The sequence below is a fragment of the Nerophis ophidion genome, linkage group LG24 (assembly GCF_033978795.1).
Source record: "Nerophis ophidion isolate RoL-2023_Sa linkage group LG24, RoL_Noph_v1.0, whole genome shotgun sequence".
In the NCBI taxonomy this organism is placed as follows: Eukaryota; Metazoa; Chordata; class Actinopteri; order Syngnathiformes; family Syngnathidae; genus Nerophis; species Nerophis ophidion.
This window is the reverse complement of record NC_084634.1, coordinates 3,644,698-3,659,665: the sequence shown is the minus strand read 5'-3', so window position 1 is coordinate 3,659,665 and position 14,968 is coordinate 3,644,698. Positions and strand designations below refer to the sequence as shown.

General features: G+C 35.4%; 2 protein-coding genes across 18 annotated transcripts in view; one reads left to right on the top strand and one right to left on the bottom strand.

The window, feature by feature from the left end:
- Positions 1-14,778, top strand: part of dctn1b (dynactin 1b) — a 93,337-nt gene extending 78,559 nt beyond the window's left edge. For 13 of the 14 annotated variants that reach the window (XM_061886170.1, XM_061886169.1, XM_061886168.1 and 10 more), the window contains 7 exons: positions 3,463-3,602; positions 6,413-6,519; positions 6,593-6,779; positions 8,865-8,938; positions 9,034-9,123; positions 12,736-12,905; positions 13,005-14,778. In XM_061886170.1, the coding sequence (XP_061742154.1) occupies positions 3,463-3,602; positions 6,413-6,519; positions 6,593-6,779; positions 8,865-8,938; positions 9,034-9,123; positions 12,736-12,876 (739 nt within the window). In that variant the 3' untranslated portion in view covers positions 12,877-12,905; positions 13,005-14,778. The remainder of the gene's footprint in view (positions 1-3,462; positions 3,603-6,412; positions 6,520-6,592; positions 6,780-8,864; positions 8,939-9,033; positions 9,124-12,735; positions 12,906-13,004) is intronic. The other variant, XM_061886167.1, reaches the window with a different exon arrangement.
- alms1 (ALMS1 centrosome and basal body associated protein) overlaps positions 14,076-14,968 on the bottom strand; it is a 172,784-nt gene continuing 171,891 nt past the window's right edge. For 3 of the 4 annotated variants that reach the window (XM_061886161.1, XM_061886164.1, XM_061886162.1), the window contains one exon: positions 14,076-14,930. In XM_061886161.1, the coding sequence (XP_061742145.1) occupies positions 14,871-14,930 (60 nt within the window). In that variant the 3' untranslated portion in view covers positions 14,076-14,870. The remainder of the gene's footprint in view (positions 14,931-14,968) is intronic. The other variant, XM_061886165.1, reaches the window with a different exon arrangement.

Genomic DNA, 14,968 nt, shown 5'->3' with positions numbered 1-14,968 from the left:
AACACGTACATGTCCTTTAAGAGTGACTTGGAAACAAGCTTGATTACACGTACATGTCCTTTAAGAGTGACTTGGCAACAAGCTTGATAACACGTACATGTCCTTTAAGAGTGACTTGGAAACAAGCTTGATAACACGTACATGTCCTTTAAGAGTGACTTGGAAACAAGCTTGATAACACGTACATGTCCTTTAAGAGTGACTTGGAAACAAGCTTGATAACACGTACATGTCCTTTAAGAGTGACTTGGAAACAAGCTTGATAACACGTACATGTCCTTTAAGAGTGACTTGGAAACAAGCTTGATAACACGTACATGTCCTTTAAGAGTGACTTGGCAACAAGCTTGATAACACGTACATGTCCTTTAAGAGTGACTTGGAAACAAGCTTGATAACACGTACATGTCCTTTAAGAGTGACTTGGAAACAAGCTTGATAACACGTACATGTCCTTTAAGAGTGACTTGGAAACAAGCTTGATAACACGTACATGTCCTTTAAGAGTGACTTGGAAACAAGGTTGATTATACGTACATGTCCTTTAAGAGTGACTTGGAAACAAGGTTGATTATACGTACATGTCCTTTAAGAGTGACTTGGAAACAAGCTTGATTATACGTACATGTCCTTTAAGAGTGACTTGGAAACAAGGTTGATTATACGTACATGTCCTTTAAGAGTGACTTGGAAACAAGCTTGATTATACGTACATGTCCTTTAAGAGTGACTTGGCAACAAGCTTGATTATACGTACATGTCCTTTAAGAGTGACTTGGAAACAAGCTTGATAACACGTACATGTCCTTTAAGAGTGACCTGGAAACAAGCTTGATTACACGTACATGCCCTTTAAGAGTGACTTGGAAACAAGCTTGATAACACGTACATGTCCTTTAAGAGTGACTTGGAAACAAGCTTGATAACACGTACATGTCCTTTAAGAGTGACTTGGCAACAAGCTTGATAACACGTACATGTCCTTTAAGAGTGACTTGGCAACAAGCTTGATAACACGTACATGTCCTTTAAGAGTGACTTGGAAACAAGCTTGATAACACGTACATGTCCTTTAAGAGTGACTTGGAAACAAGCTTGATAACAGGTACATGTCCTTTAAGAGTGACTTGGAAACAAGCTTGATAACACGTACATGTCCTTTAAGAGTGACTTGGCAACAAGCTTGATAACACGTACATGTCCTTTAAGAGTGACTTGGAAACAAGCTTGATTACACGTACATGTCCTTTAAGAGTGACTTGGCAACAAGCTTGATAACACGTACATGTCCTTTAAGAGTGACTTGGCAACAAGCTTGATTATACGTACATGTCCTTTAAGAGTGACTTGGAAACAAGCTTGATAACACGTACATGTCCTTTAAGAGTGACTTGGAAACAAGCTTGATTACACGTACATGTCCTTTAAGAGTGACTTGGCAACAAGCTTGATAACACGTACATGTCCTTTAAGAGTGACTTGGAAACAAGCTTGATTACACGTACATGTCCTTTAAGAGTGACTTGGCAACAAGCTTGATAACAGGTACATGTCCTTTAAGAGTGACTTGGAAACAAGCTTGATAACACGTACATGTCCTTTAAGAGTGACTTGGAAACAAGCTTGATAACACGTACATGTCCTTTAAGAGTGACTTGGAAACAAGCTTGATAACAGGTACATGTCCTTTAAGAGTGACTTGGAAACAAGCTTGATAACACGTACATGTCCTTTAAGAGTGACTTGGCAACAAGCTTGATAACACGTACATGTCCTTTAAGAGTGACTTGGAAACAAGCTTGATAACACGTACATGTCCTTTAAGAGTGACTTGGAAACAAGCTTGATAACACGTACATGTCCTTTAAGAGTGACTTGGCAACAAGCTTGATAACACGTACATGTCCTTTAAGAGTGACTTGGAAACAAGCTTGATAACACGTACATGTCCTTTAAGAGTGACTTGGCAACAAGCTTGATAACACGTACATGTCCTTTAAGAGTGACTTGGAAACAAGCTTGATAACAGGTACATGTCCTTTAAGAGTGACTTGGAAACAAGCTTGATAACAGGTACATGTCCTTTAAGAGTGACTTGGAAACAAGCTTGATTACACGTACATGTCCTTTAAGAGTGACTTGGAAACAAGCTTGATAACACGTACATGTCCTTTAAGAGTGACTTGGAAACAAGCTTGATTACACGTACATGTCCTTTAAGAGTGACTTGGCAACAAGCTTGATAACACGTACATGTCCTTTAAGAGTGACTTGGAAACAAGCTTGATAACACGTACATGTCCTTTAAGAGTGACTTGGAAACAAGCTTGATTACACGTACATGTCCTTTAAGAGTGACTTGGCAACAAGCTTGATAACACGTACATGTCCTTTAAGAGTGACTTGGCAACAAGCTTGATTATACGTACATGTCCTTTAAGAGTGACTTGGAAACAAGCTTGATAACACGTACATGTCCTTTAAGAGTGACTTGGAAACAAGCTTGATTACACGTACATGTCCTTTAAGAGTGACTTGGCAACAAGCTTGATAACACGTACATGTCCTTTAAGAGTGACTTGGAAACAAGCTTGATTACACGTACATGTCCTTTAAGAGTGACTTGGCAACAAGCTTGATAACAGGTACATGTCCTTTAAGAGTGACTTGGAAACAAGCTTGATAACACGTACATGTCCTTTAAGAGTGACTTGGCAACAAGCTTGATAACACGTACATGTCCTTTAAGAGTGACTTGGAAACAAGCTTGATAACACGTACATGTCCTTTAAGAGTGACTTGGCAACAAGCTTGATAACACGTACATGTCCTTTAAGAGTGACTTGGCAACAAGCTTGATAACACGTACATGTCCTTTAAGAGTGACTTGGAAACAAGCTTGATAACACGTACATGTCCTTTAAGAGTGACTTGGCAACAAGCTTGATAACACGTACATGTCCTTTAAGAGTGACTTGGAAACAAGCTTGATAACAGGTACATGTCCTTTAAGAGTGACTTGGAAACAAGCTTGATAACAGGTACATGTCCTTTAAGAGTGACTTGGAAACAAGCTTGATTACACGTACATGTCCTTTAAGAGTGACTTGGAAACAAGCTTGATAACACGTACATGTCCTTTAAGAGTGACTTGGAAACAAGCTTGATTACACGTACATGTCCTTTAAGAGTGACTTGGCAACAAGCTTGATAACACGTACATGTCCTTTAAGAGTGACTTGGAAACAAGCTTGATAACACGTACATGTCCTTTAAGAGTGACTTGGAAACAAGCTTGATAACACGTACATGTCCTTTAAGAGTGACTTGGAAACAAGCTTGATAACACGTACATGTCCTTTAAGAGTGACTTGGCAACAAGCTTGATTACACGTACATGTCCTTTAAGAGTGACTTGGCAACAATCAGGTACATGTGGTCCTGAGTGTGTGTGTGCCACAGGGACTTCGAGGAGACCATGGACGCCCTGCAGGCCGACATCGACCAGCTGGAGGCGGAGAAAGCCGAGCTGAAGCAGCGCGTGGGTGGACAGTCCAAGATGGCCGCTGACGGCCCGCGAGGCCCCTCCGTGGTTCCAGGAGGTGAGAGAGTCAATACACACTTTGAAGGGGGCGGGGCAGCCTTTGACTCCGCCCATCAAGTCAAATAATATAGTATTTATTATTATTATTATATTTGTCGTTACATGGATTTGACAAAAAGTCCTAAAAGGCAGTAAAAAGTGGTCGTAATCTTGGGGGAAACCATTCAGTTGTCAATAGTCTGTGTTCAAAATCACTACTTTTCAATAACATTGTGTCACTTCTGTCAGGAAATACATTCCTCCATGAAGTAGATACACAGCTCCTATTAATGTCTTACTTCAAATAAAACTAGTTTTGTTTAATAAAATTCTACCCAAACATTTAATAATGTCAAATACAAATAAGGCAACAAGAGAAGAAGCCACACTTCTCTTTTTTACTGTCTAAATGTGTATATATATATATATGTATATATATATATACACTCACATATATATATATGCATATAAATACACTCTTTATATGTATATTTACACACATGTATTTATCTTTATATATACATACTTGTAAACCATTCTTAATTAAAATATTACAAAAATATTTTGTTTTTAAAAAGTGTATGTATATTTACCCTTAAAAAATTTGATAACAAAACTTTATAGTGTATGTTTACATATATATGCATATACGTATATTTATACTTGTAAACCATTCTTAATCAATTAAAATATATATAGATTTTACAAAAGTATATACATATATAGACTGTATATATATATATATATATATACGTAAAAAAATCTATTTAGATTTGTTAGTGTATATTTACTTATATACATACAAATATACATACACATATATAATCGTACTTGTAAACGATTCTTAATTGAATAAAAAATGTTTTATTTTTTTAAACTGTATATATATTTACACTTTTTTTAAAAATCTATTAATTTTTTTTAAAGGTGTATGTTTACATATATATGTATTTTTTTTATATATATATACATATATATATTCGTACTTGTAAACTATTTTTAATCCATTCTTTATCACAATTTTTTTTATTAAACAATATATATAAAGATGTATATATATGCATATACGTATATTTATATATGTATTTGTACTTGTAAACTATTCTTAATCAATTACAAAATATATAGATTTTACAAAAGTATATACATACATAGACTGTATATATATATGTATATACTTAAAAAAATCTATTTAGATTTGTTAGTGTATATTTACAGATATACATACATACACATATATAATCGTACTTGTAAACGATTCTTAATTGAATAAAAAAAAAATTTTTTAACTATATATATTTACACTTTTTTAAAAAATCTATTAATTTTTTTCTAAAGGTGTATGTTTACATATATATGTATTTGTGTGTATATATATATATATTCGTACTTGTAAACCATTTTTAATCCATTCTTTATCACAAATTTTTTTTATTAAAATTTTTTATATATATATATATATATGTTTACTTTAAAAATATATTTAAAAAAAAAGTATATGTACATAAATACATTTAAAAAAATCTATTAAAAAATGTTTTTAAAGGTGTATGTTTACATATATATGTATTTGTATACATATATGTATATATATTCGTACTTGTAAACCATTTTTAATCCATTCTTAATCACAATTTTTTTTTTTTAAAGTGTGTGTGTATATATATATATATTGTATACGTACATAAATACATAAAAAAAAATCTATTAAAATTTTTTTTCAAAGGTGTATGTTTACATATATATATTTGGGTACATATATGTATATATTTGTACTTGTAAACCATTCGTAATCACAAAAAAAATTTTGATTAAAAAAAGTGTGTGTGTGTGTATATATATATATTTATATACTTTAAAAAAAAATATTTAAAAAAATAGATATGATATATTTATATATATATTTACTTAAAAAAATAGATTTGATAAAGTGTATACGTACATAAATACATTTTAAAAAAAATCTATAAAAAATGTTTTTAAAGGTGTATGTTTACATATATATGTATTTGTATACATATATATGTTTATATACTCATATTTGTAAACCATTCTTAATCACAAAAAAATATTAGATCTAAAAAAGTGTGTGTGTATATATATATTTATATATAAATAAATTTACTTAAACTTTTTTTTTCAATAGATTTGATAGTGTACATAAATACTTACAAAAAATCTATTAAAAAATGTTTTTAAAGGTGTATGTTTACATATATATGTATTTGTATACATATATATATATATTCGTACTTGTAAACCATTAATCACAAAAAAATATTTTATTTTTAAAAAGTGTGTGTGTGTATATATATATTTATTTTTTTTACTTTAAAAAATAGATTTGATAAAGTGTAAATGTACATAAATACTTTTAAAAATGTTTTAGCAATTAAGAATTGTTTACAAATACAAATATATATAGAAATACAATAGACTCCTCTGTCCCAAAAGGGACATTCGGTCCCTAATAATCAGTTCTAACATTAATAATTATCGATATATATATTTTTTTAAAGTATACTTTCATATTAATACTAATTAAATTCTTTTTTTTTTTAAATCTCCCACTTTCTGTGCAGAGGAACAAAAAGGTACGAACGTGCATGAAGAATATTTTGTTTCATTTTGCACGTCCGCCAACAAATATTTTTCTTTTTTAGATTCCAATGACATGTTTGCAGTGGTTAGCGTGTTGGCCTCACACTCAGGGGGCCAACTTTGCATGTCAGGATTTGTGCAAAAAAAAAAGCTTTAATGTTGCCAATCATCCACTTGACTTTTGACAAATATTCAAATATTTACCTTTGGTGCTTGCCCCGCCCACAGCGTGCCCCATGGCGGTGCAGGTGGTGGATTCACCGCTGCTGACTCGTCAGATCGAGGCGCAGAGACTTTGCATCAAGCAGCTGAAGAACGAGAACAACTGGCTGAAGGTGCGCGCCGCTCCTCTCTCTGACCACCAGAGGGAGACATTTCTGACGACTTTCTCATCCTCCCTCCCGCCAGGCGGAGAAGATGCGTGGCCAGCTGGCGGCGCTGCCCCCGCTCCGCGTGGCCAAGCTGCCCCGCCGGGACGCCGGGGGTCAGGCGCCGCTCTCTGGCGCCCTCTACAGGAAGACGGAGCAGCTGCTGGAGACGTTGCTGCAGATGAGCGCCAACGTCAAGGTGGTGGACGTCACAGGCAAATGTCCCGGTCAGTCTTACCAAATATCCCAGATTACCCAGAATCCCAGGTTCTCCGGCACGGTTTTTCCCCATTGAAAATGAACGGGCCGATTCTCCAACTTGCACAATTCCCACTTTCAACACCTGGACAATCAAACTACCGTTAATGTAAGTTTAATACCAATTCCACGAATTTAGTTATCACATTTTTCAACTGTTTAAAACGTTTCACTTAGTTGCACCCGTCGGTTTTTTCCTACAAAATCCTGGCTTTTCCCTAAATTCCATTTTTTTTACTAACTACCGTTCCTATTCAAACATTTCCAACACCAACCTTTTTATTTGATTGTGATATTTTCTACATTTTAAAAGAAATTCCTTTTTTTCCAGACATTCCCATTTAAACGAAGGGACAATCTTTCCAAATACCACAATTCTCAACCTATTCAAAGCATTGCACCATCAACACAGTCCACTCAAACTAACACTTTCCATCCATTCATTCATTCATTCATTTTCTACCGCTAACACTTTCCCAAGAAAGGAAGTTTTTTTCAAAAGACGGGTTTTTTAGCCTTTTTTAAAAGCATCTACAGTCTGTGGTGCCCTCAGGTGGTCAGGGAGAGTGTTCCACAGACAGAGCGGTGTAGCAGAAAGCCCGGTCAATGAATCAAACCATTCCCTCAGCAACACAGTCCTCATCCTGGACAGTCAAATTAGCACTTTACCAATTTACCCCCCAAAATTCAGGTTTTCCAGGATTCTCAATTAAAAAACGTGACTACTTCAACTATCCTCGACCGATTCAAACAATTCCAACACCAACCAATTCACTTCTATCAGTACTTTGAAGCTATTTATCATGATCCATAAATTCCCACTTTTTCCGGAATTTACCAAGAAATTAACCCATGACATGAATAGGGAATTTTTCAAAGTTCCACTATTTTCTGCACCATATGTTAGCCAATTGGAAGCTTTCAACCATCCACACACTCTAGTCTTCCGGAAATTCCCATTCTTACAGTTGTCAAGCGAATAATACAAATAATAATATATTTTAGCACTTTACATTGAGCAAACAACCTCAAAGAGTGTATAAGAAAAATAAAAAGATAAAATAAAAACTAGAACCGCCTAATAGCCATAAACTAGCACACATAAATGTTACAAAAAGGCTTTTTTTAAAAAAATAAGGGTTTTTAAGCCTTTTTTTAAAAGCCTCCACAGTCTGTGGTGCCCTCAGGTGGTCAGGGAGAGTGTTCCACAGACAGAGCGGCGTAGCAGAAAGCCCGGTCAATGAATCAAACCATTCCCCCAGCGACATAATCCTCATCTTGAACATTCAAACTAGCACTTTACCAATTTATCCCCAAAATTCGGGTTTTCCAGGATTCTCAATTTAAAAAATGTGACTACTTCAACATTTCTTGACCGATTCAAAAAATTCCAACACCAACCAACCGGTATATTAGATTTTTTTTTTTTTTTGAGAGCTTCTAATATTTTAACTTTTACCAGCAAGGATGCATACTTTGATGTAAAAACAAATATTTAAATGTATTTAAAGATAAAACTTTGTGTTATAGGCGACTTAGTATATTATTATTATTTGAAAAATGTCATCTTTTTTTAATTTTTTTAAGTTATTTTTGATAGGTATGTTAAACCGTGCCTGATTGCAGCAGAGATAGGACCCCCCACCTCCCCAGAAGGGACAAGCGGTAGAAAATGGATGGATGAATGTTGAAAACTTCAAAACTAAAAACTATTTAAATTCGAGCAACAGGCGTATCAGAGTATCAGTAATCTAATCAGGATCGCCGATACCAGCCTGACTTGGACTTGGTGTGATATCCAAAAGAGAAGGGTGGTATCGCACACCAGCAGTACTCACAACAACCACCAGAGGGAGCCACGAGTTCACTTCCACACAGGACTCAACCACACTAAGATTGCAGCTTAAAAAGTGACTTTTATGAAACATTTTGCAAATTAAAATACATGAAATAACTCAAATTATATTTATTGTTAAAACATTTGCATATTGTAACTGATTTTACTTTTTTTGGGGAGGAAGCATTTTAATTTCTGCTTTTTTGTTTGTTTGCAGTGACACCCAGTGCTCAACTTCTGGAGCAGACCTCTCGCTTGCAGTCGCTACGAGACACACTGGACAGACTCAAGGTGGACACACACACACACACACACACACACACACACATGGACTGACGGGATGTTGAACAGTGTGTGTGTGTGTGTGTGTGTGTGTGTGTGTCCAGGGGGAAGTAGCTGAACACGTAGTCAAGCAGCAGCCCGGCGCTCGAGTGTCGTCCGACTTTGCCACCTTTCCTTCTGCCTCCTTCATCAAGGTAGTATTAATAGTAGTAGTAGTAGTAGTAGTAGTAGCAGTAGTAGTAGCAGTAATAGTAGTAGTAGAAGTAATAGTAGTAGTAGAAGTAATAGTAGTAGTAGCAGTAATAGTAGTAGTAGTAGCAGTAATAATAGTAGTAGTAGTAATAATAGTAGCAGTGATAATAGTAGTAGTAGTAGTAATAGTAGCAGTAATAGTAGTAGTAATAATAGTAGTAGTAGTAGCAGTAATAATAGTAGCAGTGATAATAGTAGTAGTAGTAGTAATAGTAGTAGTAGTAATAATAGTAGCAGTAATAATAATAGTAATAGTAGTAATAATAGTAGCGGTGGAAGTAATAGTAGTAGTAGTAATAATAGTAGCAGTGATAATAGTAGTAATAGCAGCAGTAATAATAGTAGTAGTACTGGTAGCAGTAATAATAGTAGTAGTAATAGTAGCAGTAATAATAGTAGTAGTAGTAATAATAGCAGCAGTAATAGTAGTAGTAGCAGTAATAGTAGTGGCAGTAGAAGTAATAGTAGTAGTAGTAGTAGTAATAATAGTAGCAGTGATAATAGTAGTAGTAGCAGTAGTAGTAAAAGTAATAGTAGTAGTAGCAGCAGTAATAATAGTAGTAAAAGTAATAGTAGTAGCAGCAGTAATAATAGTAGTAGTAGTAATAATAGTAATAGCAGTAGTAGTAGTAGCAGCAGTAATAGTAGTAGTAATAATAGTAGCAGTAATAATAGTGGTAGTAGTAATAGTAGTGGCAGTAATAATAGTAGTGGTAGTAGTAATAATAGTAGCAGTGATAATAGTAGTAGTACCAGTAATAGTAGTAATGGCAGCAGTAGTAGTAGTAATAGTAGCAGTAATAATAGTAGCAGTGATAGTAGTAGTAATAGTAGCAGTAATAATAGTAGTAGTAGTAGTAATAGTAGCAGTAATAATAGTAGCAGTAATAGTAGCAGTAATAATAGTAGTAGTAGTAATAATAGTAGCAGTAGAAGTAATAGTAGTAGCAGTAATAGTAGCAGTAATAATAGTAGTAGTAGTAATAGTAGCAGTAATAATAGTAGTAGTAATAGTAGCAGTAATAATAGTAGCAGTGATAATAGTAGTAGTAATAGTAGCAGTAATAATAGTAGCAGTGATAGTAGTAGTAATAGTAGCAGTAATAATAGTAGTAGTAGTAGTAATAGTAGCAGTAATAATAGTAGTAGTAATAGTAGCAGTAATAGTAGCAGTAATAATAATAGTAGTAGTAGTAATAATAGTAGCAGTAATAGTAGTAGCAGTAGAAGTAATAGTAGTAGTAATAATAGTAGTAGTAGTAGCAGTAATAATAGTAGTAGTAATAGTAGCAGTAATAATAGTAGCAGTAATAGTAGCAGTAATAATAGCAGTAGAAGTAATAGTAGTAGCAGTAATAGTAGTAGTAATAATAGTAGTAGTAGTAGTAGTAATAATAGTAGCAGCGATAATAGTAGTAGTAGCAGTAGTAGTAAAAGTAATAGTAGTAGTAGTAGCAGCAGTAATAGTAGTAGTAGTAATAATAGTAGTAGTAATAATAGTAGCAGTAATAATAGTGGTAGTAGTGGCAGTAATAGTAGTAGTAGCAGAAATAGTAACAGTAGTAATAATAGTAGCAGTAATAATAGCAGCAGTAATAGTAGTAGTGGTAGTAATAATAGTGGCAGTAATAATAGTAGCAGTAGAAGTAATAGTAGCAGCAGTAGTAGTAATAATAGTAGCAGTAATAATAATAGTAATAGTAGTAATAATAGTAGCGGTGGAAGTAATAGTAGTAGTAATAATAGTAGCAGTAATAGTAGTAGCAGTGATAGTAGTAGTATTAGTAGTAATAGTAGCAGTAATAATAGTAGTAGTAGCAGTAATAATAGTAGTAGTAGCAGTAGTAGTAATAATAGTGGCAGCAATAGTAGTAGTATTGGTAGTAATAGTAGCAGTAATAATAATAGTAATAGTAGTAGTAGCAGTAGTAGTGATAATAGTAGTAGTGGTGGTAGTAGTAATAATAGTAGAAGTAATAGTAGTAGTAGTAGCAGTAGAAGTAATAGTAGTAGCAGTAATAGTAGTATTGTAGTAGTAATAATAGTAGCAGTAATAGTAGTGGTAGTAGTAGTAGTAGCAGTAATAGTAACAGTAATAATAGTAGTTGTAGTAGCAGTAGCAGTAATAGTAGTAGCAGCAGTAATAGTAGTAGTAATAATAGTGGTAGCAGAAGTAACAGTAGTAATAATAGTAGCAGTAATAATAGTAGTAGCAGTAATAGTAGCAGTAATAGTAGTAGTAGTAGTAATAATAGTAGTAGTAGTAATAATAATAGTAGCAGTAATAGTGGTAGTAATAATAGTGGCAGTAATAACAGTAGCAGTAGAAGTAATAGTAGCAGCAGTAGTAGTAATAATAGTAGCAGTAATAATAATAGTAGTAATAATAGTAGCAGTGGAAGTAGTAGTAGCAGTAATAGTAAAAATAGTAGCAGCAATAGTAGTAGTATTGGTAGTAATAGTAGCAGTAATAATAATAGTAATAGTAGTAGTAGCAGTGATAATAGTAGTAGTAGCAGTAATAGTAGTAGTAATAATAGTAGTAATAATAGTAGCAGTAATAGTAGTAGTATTAGTAATAATAGCAGTAATAATAATAGTAATAGTAGTAGTAGTAGCAGTAGTAGTAATAATAGTAGTAATAATAGTAGCAGTAATAGTAGTAGTAGCAGTAATAGTAGTAGCAGTGATAGTAGTAGTATTAGTAATAATAGCAGTAATGATAATAGTAATAGTAGTAGCAGTAGTAGTGATAATAGTAGTAGTAGCAGTGGTGGTAGTAGTAGTAGTAATAATAGTAGCAGTAATAGTAGTAGAAGTAATAGTAGTAGCAGTAATAGTAGTAGTAGTAGTAGCAGTAACAGTAATAATAGTAGTTGTAGTAGCAGTAATAGTAGCAGTAATTATAGTAGTAGTAATAATAGTAGCAGTAATAGTAGCAGTAATAGTAGTAGCAGTAATAATAGTGGTAGCAGAAATAGTAACAGTAGTAATAATAGTAGCAGTAATAATAGTAGTAGTAGTAGCAGTAGTAATAGTAGTTGCAGTAATAGTAGTAGTAATAGTGTAGCAGTAATAATAGTAGCAGTAGAAGTAATAGTAGCAGCAGTAGTAGTAATAATAGTAGCAGTAATAATAGTAGTGATAATAGTAGTAGTAGCAGTGATAGTAGTAGTATTATTAGTAATAGTAGCAGTAATAATAGTGGTAGTTGCAGTAGTAGTAATAATAGTAGCAGCAATAGTAGTAGTATTGGTAGTAATAGTAGTGATAATAGTAGTAGTAATAGTAGCAGTAATAATAGTAGTGATAATAGTAGCAGTAGAAGTAATAGTAGTAGCAGTAATAGTAGTATTGGTAGTAGTAATAATAGTTGCAGTAATAGTAGTGGTAGTAGTAGCAGTAATAGTAGTAGCAGTAATAGTAGCAGTAATAATAATAGTAGTAGTAGTAGTAGTTGTAGTAGTAGTAGTCATGCAAGGTAGTCTACTAGTGTTGTTGTAGGTGTCATGTTGCTGATGACTCAGTGGGCGGGGCTTGTGACCACCTTGCAGGCCAAAGAGGAGCAGCAGGGTCAGGCGGTGCTGGTGGGCAGACTGATGGTGTCATGTCCCCCAGGACAAGAGCAGGTGCACCAGCTGCTGCTCACACACACTCAGCTACACCACGTCCACAACTTGATGACCACCACCTGACTCTCACCACTAGTCATGGTTACTGTCACCTGACTATCACCACTGGTGATGGTTACTGTCACCTGAGTGTCACCTCTAGTGATGGTTATTGTCACCCGAAAGTCACCACTAGTGATGGTTACTGTCACCCAGACCATCCCCACTAGTCATGGTTACTGTCACCCAGACCATCACCACTAGTCATGGTTACTGTCACCCAGGCCATCCCCACTAGTCATGGTTACTGTCACCCAGACCATCACCACTAGTCATGGTTACTGTCACCCAGGCCATCCCCACTAGTCATGGTTACTGTCACCTGAGTGTCACCACAAGTGATGGTGAGTGTTACCTACAGTAATGGTTACTGTCACCTGAGTGTCACTACTAGTGATGGTTACTGTCACCCAAGAGTCACCACTAGTGATGGTTACTGTCAACCGAGTATCATCACTAGTGATGGTGAGTGTCATCACTAGTGATGGTGAGTGTCACCACTAGTGATGGTTACTGTCACCCGAGTATCATCACTAGTGATGGTTACTGTCACCCGAGTATCATCACTAGTGATGGTTACTGTCACCCGAGTATCATCACTAGTGATGGTGAGTGTCACCACTAGTGATGGTTACTGTCACCCGAGTATCATCACTAGTGATGGTTACTGTCACCCGAGTATCATCACTAGTGATGGTTACTGTCACCCGAGTATCATCACTAGTGATGGTGAGTGTCACCACTAGTGATGGTTACTGTCACCCGAGTGTCATCACTAGTGATGGTTACTGTCACCCAAGAGTCACCACTAGTGATGGTTACTGTCACCCGAGTATCATCACTAGTGATGGTGAGTGTCACCACTAGTGATGGTTACTGTCACCCGAAAGTCACCACTAGTGATGGTTACTGTCACCTGACTGTCACCACTGGTGATGGTTACTGTCACCTGAGTGTCACCACTAGTGATGGTTACTGTCACCTGAGTGTCACCACTAGTGATGGTTACTGTCACCCGAAAGTCACCACTAGTGATGGTTACTGTCACCTGAGTGTCACCTCTAGTGATGGTTACTGTCACCTGCCACCTCAAATCAAACGCTGGCATATTTCCATACTTTTGGTGTGCACACTAAACACAGAGTCATGTGATCAAGCTGCAAACTGAGAGTCAGTGGTTGTCAAACTAAACTACCACAGGACTAACCAGTGTTAAAAAGGTCTAAAACTCAACTAGCATGTTTATTTTGTGGACCACAACAACATTACACACCAATTGAATAACGCCCAAACTTTGACCAAAGTGCCACTCTCTCAAAACGTGCTAGCTTGATGCTAATTTACATAGCCAGGCTACTGTTAGTGACTCTACATGGCAATTCAGCAGTGAAAACTACAAAGGCGAAGAATGCTACAATCTTAACAACTGGTGTGTACAAACACCTTCTAGGGCGCAACAACTACTTACCTCCACAATCATTATCACATAATTACAAATTAAAATGTCATTACCATTTAGTAACACACACAAAAGTATTGAACATTGCTACCTTTCATTACCGGTATGGATTGGAACATACCCATCCCTCATCAGTGGTACATACCCATCCTTTATCAGTGCTACATACCCACCCATAACTCACCTCCCTCCCTGCAAAGTTGCAACATGGGAGCTAAGTGCATGCTGAGTGTGTTCCATAAGGAGTGTACTATGTGGCATGATGATGATCACAGCTTATGTTTGCACGTCCCAAAGATAAAAGCACACCTTTGTCGCTCTGCAAAGTTACCTTCTTTGGTTGCACATCAACCTGGAAACTGAGGTGGATTTGTTACTTTTACAGTCTGCTGCATTATTTGTGTGGACTATGATGTCACCTTCACAGGCCTCCTGCATCTGCTCAATAAAAAGTGTGTCAAAGGTCAGATTGTCAAGGAGGTTTAATTGGATAAAAAGTCTACTCAAACATTCAAAACACTTTAAAAACAGTCTTGTAAAAAAAAGCCAAAATTTTAAATCACCAATAATTTTTATGAGGTGCAGCTGGCCGGTTCTCCAGGAGGCGCTTGGTGACTTTCTGGAAAGGCAACAACACTTTTAAGCGTGTGTGTGTGT